The 21,062-nt window shown below is 41.0% G+C and overlaps 1 protein-coding gene across 1 annotated transcript; it reads right to left on the bottom strand.

Annotated features, from left to right (window-relative positions):
- Positions 1-13,070: 13,070 nt before the first annotated feature.
- Positions 13,071-20,707, bottom strand: LOC120964497 (uncharacterized). The gene is made up of 14 exons (XM_073503842.1): positions 20,650-20,707; positions 20,547-20,570; positions 20,313-20,435; positions 20,128-20,223; positions 19,860-20,000; positions 19,530-19,625; positions 18,802-18,899; positions 18,609-18,660; positions 18,065-18,181; positions 17,526-17,618; positions 16,506-17,426; positions 15,206-16,419; positions 14,070-15,086; positions 13,071-13,982 (listed from the first exon to the last, which is right to left on the bottom strand). The coding sequence occupies exons 1-14, from the start codon at positions 20,705-20,707 to the stop codon at positions 13,071-13,073; spliced, it is 4,962 nt and encodes a 1,653-aa protein (XP_073359943.1).
- Between the last annotated feature and the right edge of the window lie 355 nt (positions 20,708-21,062).

A 21,062-nucleotide genomic window follows, 5' to 3' on the forward strand; every position in this document is an offset into this window, starting at 1 on the left:
ATATAATATATGATAAAACTGAATGTGAAACTAACACAATTGTTTTCTCTGCTAATAAAAATAGTATTTGGTTATATTAGGAAAAAATGACGCTTAGATCATTTTACTAACACAACAAATCGGGGAAAACAACAAAATATAATGTTCATATATAAGTAATTAAGCGTCTGAAATTGCTTAAGTTATTTTAAATTATTTGTATAGGCTATGGAAAATTGCCATACAAAAAACTAAAACAAACAAACCAACATTAACCAAGTATATTTATTTTTTATATGATTTGTTTTGTGATACCCTTAGTATATGTCATAAGAATATAAATATTTATTTTTATGCACCATATTTAGTATATATATATATATTCAAATTTGTTTAATTTTTGAGGTATGTATACCGTAAATATATATGATATTTTGTGAGGTATAAAAATAATTACAAAAAAATTTCAGACGTCCACTAATAACAAATATACCATGATGAAATATTTAAGATGAAATATAAATGGTATTTCATACTGCATCATATTTGTATATATAATATATAAAAAAAATAAAAGTGAAACTAACACAAATTTTTTCTATGCAAAAAAGGATACCTATTTAAATAAATGTTGTTTAAATAAATGTCCTACCCCAGGAAACTCGGGATAAACAACAAACCTCAATGTTCATATATAAGTAATTAGTCATTTGATAATTATTTAAAATATTTTTGTAGGCTATGAACAAATGTCCAACAAACAAACATTTGTAAACTATTTCAAACAAAAAACTATAATGAATTACACGGGCCATAAACAGCACGTCCAGGCCCAGACCAAATGCATCACGGGCTAGGCGTCGGCCCACCTCCCCCGCGCGTCGGCCCGCCTCCCACGCGCATCGGTCCGCCTCCCCGCGCGTCGGCCCGCCTCCCCCGCCGCCTACCTTATCCACCCACTCGCTCCTCTTCCTCCACTCACTTCATCTTCCCACTTTCCCCTCCGCCGCCGCATCGCCGCGGGGTAGGTGGCGGCCGCGCGACTCCGCCCGCCGCATCAGTCCCTCTCCCCTCCACTCATCTCTCTTGTCCACTCACTCGCCAGCACTCGCCCTCTCACCCCCACACCCGCCGCATCGCGGCGCGCGTCGCCGAGCCCGCAACCACCATGCCATCTTGCCGCGACCACCGCACCAGTCTCCGGCGCCACCTCTCGCCCTCCCACCTCCCCCCGCCACATCGCGGCGCGCGTCGCCGAGCCCGCAACCACCGCACCAGTCTCCGGCTTCACCTCTCGCCCTCTGACCTCCCCCCGCCGCATCGCGGCGCGCGTCGTCGAGCCCGCAACCACCGCGCCATCTATCCGCGACCACCGCACCATGCTCCGGCGGGACGTGTGCGACTGCTGTCGACGCACGCATGGAGCTTCATCGCCCAGACGCGGGTGCTGGATCCCGTCGCCCTCCGGTCGGATCCGCGGCGGTGCTGGTCTCCGGCGAGTTCGACGGTGGATCCGCAGCGCGGTGCCTCGATCTACAACGCCAGCAGCTCCGGTACGCAGATCCGACCCCTTTCCTCCTCTACTTTTCTTTTTTGTGTATGCATTTATACACTGCATTTTCTGTGTATTTTCATATGATTTACATGTGGATCCGCACCAATATTTGATTTCAATTTTTTGTGCTTGTATGCCATATTTTGTATATACAGATTATTCTTGTATGGAGAGACCAGGGGTGTGCTTCAGGGGTTCTGGATGAAGTAGGTCGAGGCGTTGATGTTGTGTCCAGGCTTTTCTTTTATACAATGGTGGCGATGAGGGATGAAGTATGTGAGGATCAGTAATGTTGTCGCACGACAATGTCCGTTCACTCATGGGTTTTCTCAAGGTGAGGTGGTATCTTTTATTTCTGTGCATATGTGTGTTCGTCTGAATTATTACTTTTGCATGCACATTTGTTGTTTGCATTTGCACCTACAGATGTACATACATAATCATACCAAAACAACATGCACTAATTTATGGATAGTTGTTTTCTAATCAGTCATCTACTACAACCAAGATTTCTCTAGAATATTAACTCTTGAGATCACGCAACTGAGAGTGAGTGTAGTGAGTGTGCGGCGTTGTCCAATCCAATTTGCTTAGATTCATAAAAGAACCTTCATGTTAAATTTTGTCAAAGTGCTTGCTTGCGTCATGATCCTTGTAACTACAACTATAATTCAGAAGAACAGGGAAGAGTGAAACACTGAATGAGGTCTGGTCTTTGCTCTGCCTTAGAATTGTAAAACAAACGCATAACGTACATAGTTTTTTATAAACAAAGTGGATTTTCAATTAGAAGTCAAACTGTTGTTATGATTTTTAGTCTAAAAGGTATGTGATCGTCATCTTAGAATGCCAGTATGACACAAGTAGTGCCAGTATGCACGTGCATTGCGGCCTATTTGTATGAAGGTTTTACATTTTCATTACCAACAGCCCGACTGTTAGAGCTTCAATTTTTTTTGCAAAACATTCTATTTGTCCATTTTGGCAAGGATAAGCCTACTGTATGTCCACTTGTTTACCCACTGGGTCCGCTTACTTCAGAACTAAAATTAGAGACCTAGCTATATTGATGAGATGCCGTCAACCCAGCATATAGAAGTGTTAAAAGGAAGAGTTTTATGGCACAGGATAAAAGAGTTCCTTTTTTTTGCAAAATATAAGGAACACAAAGTAGCAACAACATTGATCTATAGACATTTGTGACAGTTAACGTACAAGGTGAAAATGTCCTCTAATTTGGTAAAGGCATGCAAATTTTCTAAATTTCAATATTCTAGGCGTGCCCTGAACTGATCTCCTACTCGCTGCTCTATCGAGGCGCCGTGACCCGGCCTCACAGGCAGGGCCAGGGCGAAGACTGCTCCCCGACGGCCAAGACACGGCCACGGTGGTGCAGCCTGTGGTCTACATCGCCTACCACTCCGCCGTCTTCCGGAACCCCCACCACTTTCGCTGCAAGGTGAGACAGACAGCCCCTCCATGACGACAACAACAATAATTACCGTAGCATGCCTCTTTCTTGGTAATTAGTTGTTGCACTCAATTCAATTAGCCTACTAACTAATCTAGTCCATTATTAATTATTGCTCTTCCACTGTTTCGGTATCTCTTGGTTTGCATTGGACAACTATGTGATGAAAACACATCACCAGTTTTGGTTCAATTTCTATGTATGCACATGATTCAAGTTTCTTCAATGAATGAATATGCAGCAGCATTTTTTGGTTCAAGCAATGTATAGATTCTGTTATTACCATTGGTCCTTTAAGTTTGTTTGTTTCAAGTGATTTGGCTTATTACTGCTCTCATGGCCATAATTCTGCTCTATGGTTGTTTACACCTGCCCATGGCATGCTAATGTTTAAAGCCGCCTCTGCTCTTAGACTAAAGCTATATGTAATATGGTTCAGATCGCCCATGGCGCGGACGAGACGGCGACGTCGGCAGGAGGGCACTTTGCAGCCCCTGGACTGAGGAGGATGGGCGCACATAGCCACCAAGCCCTCTGCTCCTCTTCTTCCAAGGCGAGCGATCAAGGGTCCCGAGCTCGACGAGTCCAGCCTGGCCACCACGACACATTGCTCCCAGCAGGTAGCACGTCCCTCTCCCTCTCCTCACTCACCTGCTACTATGCTAATATTCCAGTGATTGCTATTTGTTAGCTAGCTAGTTAAACGACCTGCTTTTCTGCTAAATAAATGCCCCATTCGCTAGGTAGAGGCAGTGTGCTATGCATGTGGTTGTTTAGGTTCTTGCATATGTAATGTAAAATAAATGAAAATATAGGCTGATTCTACTGTAATGCATTATTAGTCTCAAAACCAAGTTCTTGCATAATCACCAACACATTATTGACTGGTTATTTGTGAGAATCTCCCTAAATTGGGTATTTGGGTGCTATGATGTGCAGGTGTTGGATAAGATCAGGTTTGAGACCCTGACCAAGTCCTCGTGAACAACCTTGGTACCATTGCAAGGTTGGGCGAGAAGGATTTCATGGAGGCTGTAGCTGCTGGCATCGACGTGTCCATGATTGGTCAGTTTGGTGTCAATTTCTACTCCGCTTACCTTGTTAATGAGTAGTATGTGTGGGAGTCCCAGGATGGTGGCTCCTTCACTGTGAGACATGATACTACTGGAGAGCCCCTTGGAAGGGGTACTAAGATAACCCTATACCTCAAGGACAATCAGGTACAGCAAAACACAAGTCTTGTCACTATTTACATGCTCATGCTAAATATGTTCTTGTGGGGCATTCAGAATTTCTATGAATGTACCGTTAAATTGAAATGTTGTTCATGTGTTGCTTTTGTTTCTATGCTCTGGGGTTGTAGATTGGAAGACTGTTTGATTGATGATGCTTAGTTTTAGGAGGGTTCTGCAGAGAGATTCAGGGATTTGTTTTGGTTAACACACTTCACGCCCATCTGAAACATCTTCGTTTTGAAGATGTTGAATATGCTCCTTGGAGAAGTCTTCTTCTACCGCTTGCCGTCTAAAATATTATCTTTAGAATACAGTGCTTCTTAAGTTGACTTGTCACTGTAGCTGTGATATGAACTGTAGTGTCCAACTCATCCATTTCATATTTGTACATGGAACATGTATCTTTGAATCAAAGTTATCCTTAAAACCACATTTTTGTAACTGAGTCTTGGAATCAAAGTTATTGTTAAAATTTGAGCTCCTAAAATTCTCAGTTCGGTTTAAATATAGACCTTGCACGTGTTCTTGCTGTCACACTTCATTTTGTTTTCAACGTTCCTCATTACTTCTCAACTCTACCATTTGAATAGCAAGCGGAAGAGAAACCGAAGGAGTGCCAAGCAGCAGCAAAACGGCTCGACAAGGCTCTCTTGGTTAGTATGGTTCCATGAAATTTGTGAGTCTTGGCGCAACATACTTTTTTGGTCTTATCCCTGATTTGTGTTCTCTCACTGCCTAGGCAGGGTTTTGACTTTCCTGTATATGCCTATGCCATGGATAATTATAAGGTGAAGTTTGTTTGATTTCCTCACTGCCTGTAATCATGGTTTCAGTTTATCGGTATAAAGTTCTTACTATTGTTATTTACATGGCTTATGGTTAATTATATGGTTCCTGGTTATGCCCTGATTAGTCAGCACCATCTCTGCAATGGTTGTTGTTATGCCATCGTAATTTTGGTTATGCATGATTTTGGTAGGGTCTATTCTTAGTTTTGGAGTTAAATTATGCTACTGTTTACAACATGGAATTTGAGGCATAATTCTTTAACAAAGGCATGTGTATGTGTTGTGCAATGTGTATTGCATTCATTGACAGTGTATTGTATATTTGAGAAATTTGCTGTTTTATTTCTAAGCTGGCAATGGGAGCAGCATAATTGACTTGGCTTCTCAACAACTAATTACCAACAAAGAGGCATGCTACGGTAATTACTGTTGTGGTCTTGTATACCCTCATAATTATTTGTTGTTGTCGTCATGTATAAATAGCCAGATTCTTTTTTGGTTTTTTCTTGGGCGTCGATGAGCACAGTAGCTCGGAGGAGGCCACCATGGAGCTGATGCCACCTCGGCAAACAAAACCTGTGCATAACGAGAACGACGAGGCGAGCCAATACTACAGAGGAGCTGAACCATAGTGAGGTATTAATTTTAAGTAGCAATATTGGTTGCTAGCATAGGAAAGGTTTGACGTATCTGTCCACCTTTTAAAATATAAGTATCTAAATACTGAATAATGATTATAGTGCTTTAAGACAATCAGGTGCCGTTTGGTTTAGCATATAAGTGTCTAATTACTATATATAGGTATCTATCCACACTTTGCTTTAACAATCAGGGATCGTTTTCTTCATCTTGCTAGCTCCAGTTTGTTGCAGAGGAACTATAGTGATCTATGACCGGATTTTAGTGATTTATGATTCCTACAAGTATATAGGAATATTTTAGCTCCATCATAGGAAAAATAATCTGAAATAGAGTTTCGGTGAACTTGAATATCATAGCGTGCACTTGCTTCATTTACCTAGTTAACAATAAAAAGGCCAAGTCTTTCATATTGAAATGGCATTTTTTTGTTCAACATGATATTGTGATTCTAGCCTCATTTAGTCTGTGTTGCAGGTTAAGAAATTTACAGTTTAAAAATTAATATAGCAGCGATCCCCTTCCTATAGTAAAAAATGCTTATCAGGAATCCTGATATTACAAAAATCCATCAATGGTTATGTAAAATACATAATATTCACTGTTGTTGGCATTTTCACAATTAGCTTGAATTTATCTCACTGCAATTCATTGCTCATGGCTTCTACTGGCTTTTCTGTTTTGAATGTTCTCTTTCTTTAGGAATCTGGCTATCTGGCTATTGTTTGGTGCTAACTGTTGTGGTAAGTCATATTATATCTTGTGTCAATAGTCTGTATAATTTTTTGCATCATTTGCACTCATACGCCTTTTTTTAATGATGGTAATATAGGGAGCGCATGTACGTGCAACTGTGGAATGATAACCCAAACCACCTCAATCAGAAAGGGGAGGCCAAAATATGATATGGTTTAGTACCAATTGATTGAGCAACAGAAGGTAATGCCTATCTTAGTAATTCTAAGCTCATTTCCCCCCAATAAGTGTTCCTTTGTTACCTGTATTATAATTATTATTCAGTGAATTAAATCAGAAGCTACTTCTATCAAAAAGCAGTTTCCTTTCCTATGAGGCTATGATGGCAATCAATATTTTTGTAGTATACCTCAACCAAACATACTTTTGATAGTACACCTCAAGCAAACATAACAACTATTATAGTTTTAGAGAAAATAAAGATCCAGAATTGTTCATACCTAGAGGTACTCGCCTTCTTGATGCTCCTTGCTTACACAGAGTACTCCTTGGGAACTTCTCCTCCAGGTCTGGCTGTTGTGATGGACGAAAGAAGAGCAAGGAGGGGGAGGAGGGATGGCAGAGGAGGTTCACATATATAGGTAGGCCATGCGGAGGATAACTGGCTAGCAGATCATTGCTTAATCTAGCACTACCATATATACCTGTCCCCTGCACATCTATTTCCTTTTTCCATCAAAATCACACCTGTTAATAAATTAGGCATTGACGGATTTTACAGGATGTTAACATAAAATGGTAGGCCATGCAGAGGAAGGCTGGGTAGCACATGTCTTTGCTTTTTTCATATATATACTTATGTATGGTGCAGATATCTTTCCTTTTTTCATCAAACGCATAACTTTTAATAATGTATTAGAAAAGAAGTCAGAAATCAAAACTTACTATAAAATTAGATTGTCCTTAATGTCCTATCCATACTTTAGATCATGATGATGTCAATTGTCATGCCTTAATTTTTTTTGTGGTACTCATTTTTTCCAAAATGCTTATGTTCTTATACATAAGCTTCATGAACTTATCATTGATTAGCATGTATCAAAATAGAACATTCACGGCGTGCACACTAACATATCTACTATTAACGTGGTTCTAGTTGTGTACTGTAGGGTACTGATCAATAAGAAAAACCATGCATATATCATTTATTTTACTCTATTCAGGAGCAGATAAAAAATAATCAGCGTTTAATCGCTAGCTGGAATTTAAGGCAACGGCGAGAGAGGAAGATCAAGGACAACTTCAGGATTAAATAATATATGCAAGGTACGTGCCGTATGACCTTCATATGTTTATTTACTATTCTATAGCTGGAATGTGATTATTTCTGAAGAATAAAGTATACATCGTATCGTATAACAGTGCGTGTATGGATGAAGTTATACGATACGAGATTAGCTACAGCAAAAGAAAATTAACGACGTACACAATAACGATGAAATATTAATGAATTTATTTGTTCACTTAAATAATTCACTGAAAAAAATGATCAGGAAAGCACTACGTGCTAATCATGCATTTTAATTTGCATTGCAAAATTAGGTAGTGAGAACTGTTCATCGGTACAAAAGCTAGGGGTGTGGCACAATTGTAATCTAAATAATAGTCTAATAGGCTAAAATATGTGTATAAACAATTGCCAAAAGCTAGGGATCGCCGGCGCATTGTTTCCAATGATGGGCTCCATCGCTGATCGATACGCGTGAGTGATCGTTCACTGAGGTGTCTTGGCAATTAGGATGTCGATGCAGCATATATATAAACGGATATATTTTTAATGCTTTTTATTGCCTGCCAAATATATCAAGTCGTATTTAAGACGTAGATGATTCTTTCTAATTATAAAAAAACGTGACGGGGGCGTATTAGATCTTTCTCCTTTTTTATAGTTGAATATTTTGTTCCTAAGGCATGACATATTTACAGTTCAATCTCAACGAATCGAAAAAAAATCAACCTTTGTATAAAACCAGATATCCCGAATTAAGTACGCGCACAAATAATACATACTGCCATAATGGCTACACTTAGAGTTGACAAGCAAAAAGAAAACACACTTTAACAGAAATGATTGTTCTGTGTGAATACATTATTATTCCAAATGTAGATAAAAGGACCGAGGGAAACGAGCTTTTTATTGAGCCGTGTTGAAAAACAAAGTCATCTGCTGTCCATTTTTCCTGGCTACAACTGCAGCATTGACGTATGATAGTGTTTCGTCAAGTGTCATTAAGCAGGCTTCGTGGATATCTACGTAAAAACAATTTGTTAGTACTAATAACATCGTAATACAGAAAAGAACAAAAAGCCATAAAAATCGAAATAGTTTATATAACTTACCTTGAAGATGATGAACATCATCATTAATGTTGGGGGAGAACAAGAATGTGCTCTCCCTCATAGTCTCCATGCACTTATCCCTCCGGTTTACCTGTATGTACGTAACTGCAATTTTCTCGAACAAATTTTCAGTGCTCTGCAAGTGGTACAAGTGACGACCAGCATGCTCTTGACTTAGGCGTATAAACAGTATCTCCCGTCTGGAATGATAAAGATATGTTGATGGTAGGCAACTATCAAATATTAATAATCATATAAAACCTCAAGTACTGATTGGAATTTACCGAAAATTCATGATGCCTATCTCAACAAAATGGACCTGCCGTCTATATACTGAATCCCACCTATGTTGTATCCTACCAACATAGACAAGAATACCAAGAACATCTGGAAAAAATTAAGTCTGGGTGAGACAAAATGTTAAATCGATAAATATGCAAAAACAAACTAAAAGATGTTGCACCGGTAATGGTTTTGTCCCGTAGCAAGGATATGGCACCAAGTTGTGGAAAAAATGGTGGACAGATTGTCGATGCAATACTGTGCACCGATGTCCTAACCATGGTTATAGCATTTAGTTCAATGATAAACTCCATGCATAGATACCAGAAGTGACCATCTAGCATTTCCGTGGGGTTTATCCCGACGCTACTGAAGTCATATGTTAGCCCAGTCTGCAGAATGGCGTTGAATCGATAAGCTTGGTTGCTGAAGGCAATTGCTTCAATCTTTGTTCCCTAGAAATATTTAAAAATTCAGATAACAAGACTTTAGAACACATGTGTATATACATTAAAAAAGGTTGCTATATTTAGTGATCACTAATCTCATACTTCCTGGTCCAGAAGTATGCAACGAAAGTATGGGTTTCCCATTGCATGCACCCTGATATGGGACTTCCACATCACCTTAGCTCGAATTATCCAACATCTTTGATAGATATGTTCCATCTGTACACTTTGAAAATTCAGGTACCTACATAAAATAATACGAAATGATGGGATAAACAAACGGTGATGTCAGATAAGCGTGCATGAAGATCTGTACACTTGCCTGTTCATTGGAGGGATGGTAGGCACAGGCATGATGGGATCCGGTGGATTCGCCATCACCCTCCTTGAGGGCCTCGAGCTGTACGGTATCACCATGGTCAGGGAGCTAATGGATGAAGTGTTAAAGAAAGATAGAGGGGCGCACGGGCACGAGTAGTGGCATTTATATATATAGTCCAAGGGGCCCACAGGCGGGAAAATCAAAATTCTTTCAATTATTTGCATGTGGCCGTCTAGCGAAAAAAACCTCTACTATCGAAACTATTATAAATAGTAAGTTATGAGAGTTCTTTAGCAACAAAAAATTTATTGCTAAAACTTTTTGAATCAATTAATTATTTATAGATATTTCAGATTCTTAATCTGATCGAACTCATGTCAATTATCTCACCAGTATCATTGTTTCCTTTTCGCCTGTGAATCCCCTATATTCAATATAACAAACTGCGGGAATATAATGATGACTTCAGATTTTTAGTTAGGAACGCAATAATTGGATATATCAAAATAATTAAGGTGATAGTGCGTTAAGGTAAGTGTAGTCACACAATTAATATATTACCATGGATTCGCCAATATTTCGTCGATTAAATATATTACCATTAATTACCAACATGTAATCAATTTCAAAAATCGATTATTTACTCAGCTTTTATTATACTATATTTTTTTTAAAAAAATCCCAACATATTTGATTTTATAACATGTGATGAGACGTCGTTGTGTTACTTTGCAACAACTATTTTACGGGCATTTTAAAATAGTAACAAAAAATTAAATCGAAGTTATTAGCAATAGTAATAATTTGTTCAGTCGGTCTTAGATGGCTTGATTCCTTGGTCGCGGTTGCATGCACAATTGAGTATGCGCGTGAAAAGCTAACTTCGATCTGTTTTTTAATTAGCGTCTCTTTTTTAATTTGATTCTGTATGCACAGTATAGTAACAGCCGCACTTTCAAAACCAGCATGCTTAATTGAGAAGCCTGTGCGTTTTGTGACGTAAGTTAGTTAATATAGCACAAACGCAGTAAATGCCATTTGTAATAAAAAGAATATTTCGATGGAAGTACGGATTACAGCATTTGTACCGCGTATTCATATAAGAAAATGAAAAAAATAGCATGTTCGGCGACAAAGCTCAAAGGGGAGATGAAAAACAGAGAGTAAGAAAGCAAGCATGAAACAATATCTGTTCTTTATTCATACTTTCATAGTTTGACTCCAAATCGATTACAATGCAAAATGCTCTTAAGGAGCGTTGAAACATAAAACATAAAAAGCTGTAAAGAATATTGTATAACTCCTCATGATTGCTCCTTTCAAGGCATTTCCGTCTTCTTGTCGCATGTTTGCATGTGCTTCACAACCATATGTTCCAACTGATTGATCTTCTTTATGAGAGTTTGCATCAGCTTGTTGCTCTCCTTGGTTGCCTGCAGAATTTGATCGTTGCTAGTACCCCAACCGTCCCCCAAACCTTCTTTCCTATCGTCTTTCGTAACGGGATATCTACTACTAATAGGCAGGTTAATAGGCTCGACGTGATTATGCATCCTAAGCCTTTTTGGCTTTGGTGTGTTACCCTTACCAAAGGGACGCATCGGCGTAGCGCCGTCATGATCTTCCAGTTCACCGAAATCTTCACTTTCTTCTTCCTGCCAACGAAGCATGTGAATTGAACTGTTGGATGACGCCATGTGAGAGGAGGATGGAGAGGTCTGGTAAGGTCGCTGGAACGGTTGATCTATATATAAGCGTTTCTAGGAAGCTCTGAATACGAAATCGGTAAACAAATCGACCGATTTGGTCACAATCAAAAATTAATTAATGGGATCAATTTTGTGATTCAGTGAGTAGAACCTACTATATTATTACAAGACAAAAAAGATAACCTGTCTTAAGATTTCATGTGTGATAAACCGATTAGGAATTTTTTTAGAAGGAAGCAAATAAAATAGTTAACATGCACGTATTGTACATTTTTCAAAAACACTTCTAAAATTTCCTTATACACGGGATTTTTTTAAAACTATGTTGAATACTGTTTTCTTCAAATGCATTAACACTTCATTCAAGTTTGTGCCAGCTGTAACATTTACTTACATTTCCTTGTTCAAACAGGAAAGAGAACATCAAAAAATAAACATGAATTAGGGAAATAAATAAAAAGAAACCTATTGAGATCAGCTTACAACTCTTTCTTGCATTTCATGTGTAATACCTCATGTATATCAAAAAATATAATTGGACTACAAATCATTCAGTCCAACACATCATTGCAAAAGATCATATTTATTATTCTTTTTCATCACAACAATCTGTATAACATACATACGTACATATGAGAAATAGTAGTAGAAGTACACGCTCCCATAGCTAGGAAACAACATAAATTTGTGTATTTATGCGTATGCATTAGCAGCAACGGTATTACACACATGCACTATCTGTTTATGCATTAGCAGAAGTAACACATCAGCGGCATCATTCATTAAGAAAAATTACGCTTGTAGAAAATCTATATCAACGATGATGGTGTATACATACAAATATTTTAGGTCTGAACTATTACAGATGCACAGTAAATTCATGATGGTAAATGAACCAATGCAAGAAAATAATATGTAACCTGAACTGAACTGTTAAATAATTAGTTTAGATACGTGAAAGTATCAAGTATTCTAATTTTTTTTTCCAAATATTGTACACTTCAGCAATCAGACATGTCAGTTGTCACATTTTTTCAAAGTCGCACGGGCATGTAAACTTATTCGCATGTACGCAGGCTAGCTTTTTATTATTTATTTGTAGTACATATGCAAAATATACATTCACAAGCTTCACAAACTTCCCTGCTGCGTGTGTTGGTCTTATAATTCAGACCAATCAGAATATTATAGTTCTGACCTAGCAGATGATTGTAGAGGATCATAAGGACGTCCATAAACTTACATTCAAACATACTATCAAAATACCAAAATAATAAGAACAGATATGTTAATTTGCCGTAATACAATAGTTTCATTGGATGTTCCAGGTCTTTATCCTGCCAATCACTATATCTGAATCACATATTACACATGAAAAAGTACGCTTGTAGAAAATCTATATCAGTGATGATGTTGTATACATCCAAATATAAAAATACCAGATAAAAAAATATATGTAAAAGAAACGAAATTCAGCATATCTTGACCATCGCAAGAGTAAATGCTCTGTCATTACTAAACCTGCTAGTCTATTAAGACCGAACTTCAGCCTGTAAGGACTTCCTTGTAGATGATGTTCTTCATCGAGGTCAGTAAGGACACAGTCGGTCTTTTTCGCTTCTTTGGATTGTCCTTTAGCTTGTTGGCCTTCTCCTTCGGCTTCTCCTTCTGAATGAGTATCTTTATGTTTCTCTTCGCGGTGGCTCGAGACAAAGCAACATAGAGCTGACCATGAGAGAACACGGGATTGGGTAGGTAGACACCAACTATCGGTATGGTCTGCCCTTGAGCCTTGTTAATGGTCATAGCAAAGCTAAGCCTTATAGGAAATTGCTTTCTCTTAAACTTGAATGGAAACATGTCGTTTTCCGATGGGCAGAGAGGTATTCGAGGAAGGAAGACCCTCCTGCCAGCGTGTTGACCAATCACGATTTCTGCATCAATGGTGTTCCTCTCAAAACCTCTTACAACAAGCCTAGTGCCGTTACACAGTCCATTAGCTGGATCAATGTTCCTTAGAAGTATGACAGGGCAGTTCAACTTTAGCTTGAGTGCATGCGGAGGAAGACCATTAGGAGTCAATCCATTAAGAAACTCCTGAGCGTAGTAGCCATATGGATCGTCCTTTGCAATGTCAAAGCTATGGTAGATTACTTCATCTCCATGAAAACGGTCTATCATGCGGATGTTTATCTTGTCGACATTGTCGTTTGTCGTGGAAAGGATTGCTCGAGATGTCATGTAATTGGAATCAGACATGTTGTCATCTAGACTCGGAAACACGTGGTCAATAAGTTTCTCCAGGTCGTCAACCTCGCCTGTAGACGGCAGACAAATATCTTCAGGGAGTAGTATGTTGCCTTGATCGTCTACATCCTCAGTGCCATTGCCGACCCTTAGCAAGTAATCTGCAAACCACGTGTCATTATGAGCCCTCATGTTGGTGATGAGCCGAAGCTGCCGCATACACTTCCACAGATGAGAACTTCAGAGGGTTGCATCAATTATCTGGCCCCGCGACCCCCTTCTGACGACCGGAAGCACCTGCCGAAAGTCCCCACCAAAAACAACAGTCTTTCCTCCAAAGGGTCGGTCACGTATTCCCATGATGTCGCGCATGCTGTTGTCCAATGCCTCTACCGCTTGTCGCTTCGTCATGCTGGCCTCGTCCCATATTATCAATGAGGCCATCCTTAGGAGCTTGGCGGTCCCACTCTGCTTGGTGAAGCTGCACGAGGCTCCATCATCGCAACTCAATGGGATCTTGAACCTCGAGTGGGCAGTCCTGCCGCCAGGCATGATAGAAGCGGCGACGCCCGACGTCGCGGTAGAGATACCAATCTTGCCTTGGCTCCTCACCTTGGCAAGCATCGCCCTGTATAGGAAGGTCTTCCCTTTACCTCCAGGGCCATCAACAAAGAATACACCCCCATCACCGCGTTCAACAGCCGTTAGTATCTCGTCGTATGCGGCCCTTTGTTCCAAGTTCAGCGAAGATACCAACTTAGTGTCATCCATGTCAAACTCAACGGTTGTTTCCTCGATGACCTCTCTTGCCTCGCCCTCGGTTGGGTCAAACGCATCATCTATGCTCGGAAGAGCGAAATCAGCAATATCTTTACTCATGGACTGCAACATACCCCTAATGTCTAGCAACACCATCTGCTCCACCTCGTCAGGGGACGTGCGTGATCGACGATAGTCATCTGACATAGGCTCGAGGTGCCTATCCCATAAACCACGCACGTCGCCTGGCTCGCAGTGCACCAAGATGGTTGCGAAGAGCCTCCTAAGAGAACATGGCATCGCCCACTGCTCAGCCTCAGTAAGACAGTCGTCGAGCGTGTTGTCTGCCTCGATGAGTCCCAACCTTTCAGCAGCCTCTCTAAAGCTCCCACATAGCACGCCGTCCACGGTGAGCAAGTCGTCAAAGGATGTTTTGCCCGTTACATGGTTTAGCAACACACGCAGATAGTATCGGTCCCCCTCGGCAGGATTGGCAGACACGATGTGACCTATTTGAAAACGCTCGACCCGCGGCTTCCAAAACTTCTTTTTCTTCTGCCACGTGAAGCTTCCGGGAAAATCCTTGTACAATATTTTCTAGCCCGAGGGTGTTCCTAGTTAGCCTTGAAATACTCCGTTAACATGGATTTTGAAATATTTTCTGAGGCGACAACATTTTTCAAGTCAGCCTGGGCATTGAATGCGACCCTGTGCATATTTGGGAGATGAAGAGGCAACTGCAAGACAGGAGGGTAGTTGGCGCAAAGTGGAAAGCCAAATATCCTCCACATAGCCTCCGGAGGGGTGATCCACCTTGCGTCAACGTATCTCTTGATCTCATCAATGTTACCATCGGCGTCGGGCTGGTCGATGCTGAAAGAAGCCTTATCATGGCCCTTGTAAATGTACTTGTAAAGATATTTGACGGCCTTTATGCTCGAGCAGACCTCAACGTTGATGTGGCAATTGAACATCCGCAGAAGGTATGGGTTATAAGGCACAACCCATCTGTTGTCCGACATCTTCCCTCGGACCTTAGCACGCCTACCATCGTCTCTACGTCGATAAACTGGGTACGAGTCCTTCCCCTGTGCTGTGTTTTCATTGAACGACCGCGGGTATCTGCACTTGCATCCGTTTTCTTGCATGCAAACATTCTTCGGGTTTAGAGCACCGCATGGTCCGTGCATCATATGTTTTACCACCATTGCATACAATTCCGGATACTTATGCTTGTCTGGGAGCTCTGCAGAAATGAGTCGGTCATACTGCTCGGGGACGATAAGCTTATATGTTGAGTCCATGATCAACAGAAAATGTGCGTGTGGGAGGCCCCTTTTTTGAAACTCGACAACATATACATATGCGACGACAACACCCAGGATGTGCTTCTTGAACAACATGTCCTTCATAGCCTCTAGTTTGCCAAAGAACACGCGAGCCACAATATCAGGTCGGTCTTGCGCCGTCTGACCAGGAAGCAACTCATTCGTTATCTCTTCCCATTTTGGATTGCAAGTCATGGTCAAGAAGATGTCAGGCTTCCCGTATGTATGTACAATTGCCATGGCATCCATATGCCTCTTCTTCATGTCGCGGTCGCCACCAGGGTATGTTCCAGGGAGAACTATTCTTACCCCAACAGCGCTTGCTCGTGTCTCCCCCGATGTGATCGCATCAACAACTCCTTTATACAAGTCGGCACGAATCTGTGTCTGGTTCTTCCTGTACCACCTTAACCGACAACTTTCAATCTTGACGTACATGTCGACGGCCCATTGCTGCAAGAGGCGTGCTCCACAGAGTATGGGATTAAAGATCGCAGGCCGTGTCTGCAGCATGTAACAGTAGTAGTCTCTGACAGAGACGCACAACCTGCTGTTGCCCTCTGCACATGATTGAGTACCATAAAAATGAGGATATAATCGACAAACAAAATATTATTTGTAGCAAAATGGGACGCAGACGGCATACCTGCATCCTCATCATCATCATGGACCAGTTGAGGATTTAGTACAACCTCCAAAGGAACATTACGTTTAGGTAGCTTCGGATGCCAACCTAGTTCTCCCCTTGGATAGAATAGGGGATAAGACAAAGGGTCATATGCTCCGGAGGTCACACGTATACTGTGCCTTTCGTTGTTATTACCACAAAGTGTTATCCTCCGGTCAAACCTTTTTGCTAGGTCGTTGCGCTCAACCCAAATTGCAGCGACCTCAGATGACAACGGTCTGTTATATCTTCTTTGGTCAAGCCTTTTATCGGTGTTTAGGTCTATCCTGTAATCATCGAGGTTGTCCTTGTGTGCACCCAAACTCCTAAATTGCTGGGAGTACGGGTTTTCTTTGAGTATGTCTACTAACTTCTTCACGACATCTTGGTCTAATTGCTTGGTGGCCGCCTTACGATGAGTGATGGTTGGGTCATCATCATAGAAGTATAACTGCAGATGCTCAGGATGGGAGCTAGGCCCGAACGAATGCACATTGTGGTAGATGGTGCCGTGTGCCCGGAATGTGTACACCCCAGACTTCATGTTTGTGTAGTTCTCATCAAGGCTGACGCCAAGGGTTGTGAAGGCGAAATGCCCGTTGAAGAAGCGTAAGTTTTCCCGAAAATGTCTAGAATCTGCATCCATGCTTGACCATAGCCTCATCAGCTCTGGGATTGGCTCAGGTTGTTTAAGTTCGATCTGGCCATTGCGACAGCAGAAGCCGTCAGTCTCAGACACAATTTTTTTTGCCTTGCAGTGTTTGCAATTTGCGTCGAGCTTCAGGATGTGAGTCGTGTCTGGGATGTTTGTGTAGACAAAGTCTAATGGATCAACCTCGCTAGGTATAGCAGACGACATGATCGCTTCCTCTTCATCCTCCAAGGTGTCATTATCGTATCCTGCGTGCATTTGTTGAAACATGATGTTCAAAACATTAATTACTACTAACTATAATTATGATAAAGCCCCACAAATTCATAGATTATAGTTGACCATACCTTCGTCGCGAAACATGTAGTACTCCTCATCCATAAAGTCGGATGGTGTCGTCTCATCGCCAATGATGCAGTCTCGGAACCCATCGATTTCGTCTGCATTATCTCCATGGCGAATGTGACAATAGACAACGTCATGTCAGATGAGGGTTGGTGAGAATGAGCACAACAAGGTGACAATAGAATTATCATACCATTGGTACCAACAATGAAATTCGGCATGATTGTCGTCGGGTCGCCAACAGATGAATCACCTTCGGCGGCCCGAGAGAGGGGTGTTGCATGGGATAAGTTTGCTAGGTCTGGACGTGGCAGTGCGAGGGATTCTTTGCACGGGGTGTGCTTCTTTGCCGCATAAGTTGCCTTTCTTTTTGCACTTAACTCCCCCTTCTCTTTGCTGCATGCCCTCCATTCTCGCAGCGTGGTATTTTTTTCTTCAAGATCGATAGTTCCGTGCTCTAGATGTTTCCGATATGTTGCTCGCCTCCGCGCGTTTGTTTGCTCCATTTGATCAGGAGTTAAGCAAGTTCTGCGTTGCTTACCATGCTGCTTTCTAGGTAGTTGGTTATCATGAATGACAGCTGTACTGATTGTATTGGTATGAGGCAATACCGCCTCATCTTGTGACAATGACGTATAGCTGGACCTATTTGGGTCGGCTGGTTATACAACAGTGTAAAACGCTAATCAGTACTGCATTAATTGATAATTGATACAAAAGGTACCAGCATATTATGTAGGTCATATCAGCTGACTCCTTCCGTCCATTTTCACAAGGTATTAATGTCTAATCAAAAGTCAAACGAGAGGACGATAAAACAATGAGTTTGATAAGCTTGTTTTCCAAGATAACTTAGTAAACACTTGTATCCAGAAACATTAGGAATATATATACTATCAAGAGGCAGCTGAATCAAAAGGCATTCTAACCTGATATTGTAAGGGCAGGAAGGTTATCATCTTTGTGCTTCACGGTAGCTCGCCCTTGAGCCTTGATCTGGCTATTTTTGTCGGCAAGGAGCATAGGGTGAGCTTGTACCCCATTAGTGATATCACTGAGAGTGCTCCGTGGAACATTTTGCATACCTGCAATATGGTTGCAGGTGTCATACTCACGGATTCTCAGATAATAATCATACTGTTATGAACAAAGGGAGTATATTCAATAGACGTTTGGCCTGTAATATAGAAATAGTCGTACCCGACATGTCAAGGCAGGCATATTTTGATGGAGATGCTTGCCGGCGGCGTCATCATATTTTCTTCGATAACCATCTACCAACGGAGCTTTCATCTGTTCCTTGTTAATGTCAGCATTTTCCTTGTTCTTAAGATACGTTGCCCGCCTCCGCGCATTTATTAGCTCTTTCTTGTCATCTAGTAATAGATGCATGAAGGTGTGAGAGTAGTGAATGCAGGAATGTACATTGTTTTGATTTAAAATCAAACAATCATACCAGATATTGAAAGGTCAGGTTGACTTCCATGCTGTACTTTTTTTGCTTCCTCCTCTTTTTTCCTCCGATAAGCAGCTCGCCTCTTGGCGTTTATCTGCTCCCTTTTTTCATCAGACAAGATAACTTTCTTAGATGGTTTGGAGACACGCACGACAGATCCTGTAGTCATGTGCTTGGATGTTGAACCGGCTTGTGGTAAAACTTGAGGAGTTGCATTGATGTTTACGTGATTTCCTCCATACATATGAGTCAAATCTAGAGCCTCTGGAACAAAACCAAACCAAAATGATAATGTACTTAGTATGTTAATGAACATCTGCAACGCAACCTCTATAAGATAGATACGGTTCACAACGGAAGACGAATCTTGTAATACCGTTTACACTTTGTGCTACGGCTGCGGCTAACTCGTCAGTGAGACAACTGAGAGACACAAATGTTGATGAGGTTGCCGGGTTGCCCGCTTGATGTAAATAACCGATAGTGGTCATAACGGGTCAGTTTAGTGCTATCCGAAGAGTAGAGAGTACTGATTATGTTTTATACTAACCTGAGTTCAGTTCGGAAGGCCGCGGTACACATGTGACATCACCATCAGTGGGTTGAGGAACAACAACAACTGCGGTCTGTTCAGTGATGGATTGATCTGAAATTGGTTCATACAAGTAAATAGACGGTCTAATAATAGATGCAGCAAGCTGTGAGAGTAGTCAAAGCAGGAATGCACATTGTTTTCATTAAAAATCAAACAATTATACCGGATGTTGAAAGGTAAGCTTGACTTTCATGCTCAAGTTTCTTTGCTTCCTCCTCTTTCTTCCGCCGATAATTAGCTCGCCTCTTGGCGTTTATCTGCTCCCTTTTTTATCAGATAAGATACCTTTTTTAGTTTGTTTGGTGATATTCTCGAAAGATCCTGTAGTCATGTGCTCGGATGTTGAAACGGTTTGGGATAAATCTTGAGCAGTTGACATAGTGTACAGGTGTATTCCTCCATCAATAGGACACACATCAAGAACATCTGGAACAAAACAAAAGCTAAATGTTATTGTTCTTAGACTGTTCTTGAATGTCTGCAACACAACCTCTATAAGCATGATAAATAACCGAGATTGCCGGGTCTCCTTTTCAATATGTTTTTTGCTCACCTGAGTTTAGATCGGGAGGCCGCTGAACACATGTGATATCACCATCAGTGGGTTGGGGAACAACCGGGTCTGCGGTCTGTTCAGGTATCGAGTGGCCTGGAGCATGGTTCATACAAGTAACTGAGATTGAAGTCACGAACATAAGAGAATAAAATGATGAGTACTCTATCCGCACAGCCTCATACCTGGACTAATAGGGTGATTATCAACAACGTTTGTCCCAGCCATCTGATATCCTACACCTTCAGTACCCACAAGTTCAATATCCGGAAGAATCGGTTGTCCAGACAGTTCAAGTGTCAGCCCATCTGAGTGTCATTCATACAAGTAAGCGAGATCAATTCGATAAATAAATAGTATTAAATCATGGTAAATTGACAATCCAACTGTCATAAATGGGGTACTCAGTTTGTTCTCACCATCATTTGTCCAATCCAAATTATCTGAAACAACGTCATTTAAGGAAATCACAATCGGGATATAGCTTGAGATGTGCGGCAAGTTTTTTAGTCAAAAATTTACCTCTAGGTACACCTGACGCTGTTGGATGTTCCGCAGATTTGCTTTGTGGATTCCCCATACTTACCTACAAGCAAAGAATTCATACTATTAACAATGGCTTGTGAACTATAGTTGTCTACCATCTTAATGATCTTATTTTGTTATGTTTCATACTGAAGTTGTCTACCGTCAATCATTTATTTTGTTATCCCCTTCTGGACGCGCCCAGGATCCAACTCCTGGCCTCCGTGTTGGGAGGTTTTATGTAAACAGACTGATTCTTAATTGTTATGTTTCATGCACTTTCGTTCGTGAACTTGGAGACAACTTGGAGACTATGCTTATTGGACAGGCTGCTTCTTGGCAGTGCAAAGTAAGCAGAACAAGCCACACAACCAAGCAATCAAAGTAAGTAAAAGCAGCACAATCAGTTA

The sequence above is a fragment of the Aegilops tauschii genome, chromosome 7 (assembly GCF_002575655.3).
Source record: "Aegilops tauschii subsp. strangulata cultivar AL8/78 chromosome 7, Aet v6.0, whole genome shotgun sequence".
NCBI classification, from domain to species: domain Eukaryota; kingdom Viridiplantae; phylum Streptophyta; class Magnoliopsida; order Poales; family Poaceae; genus Aegilops; species Aegilops tauschii.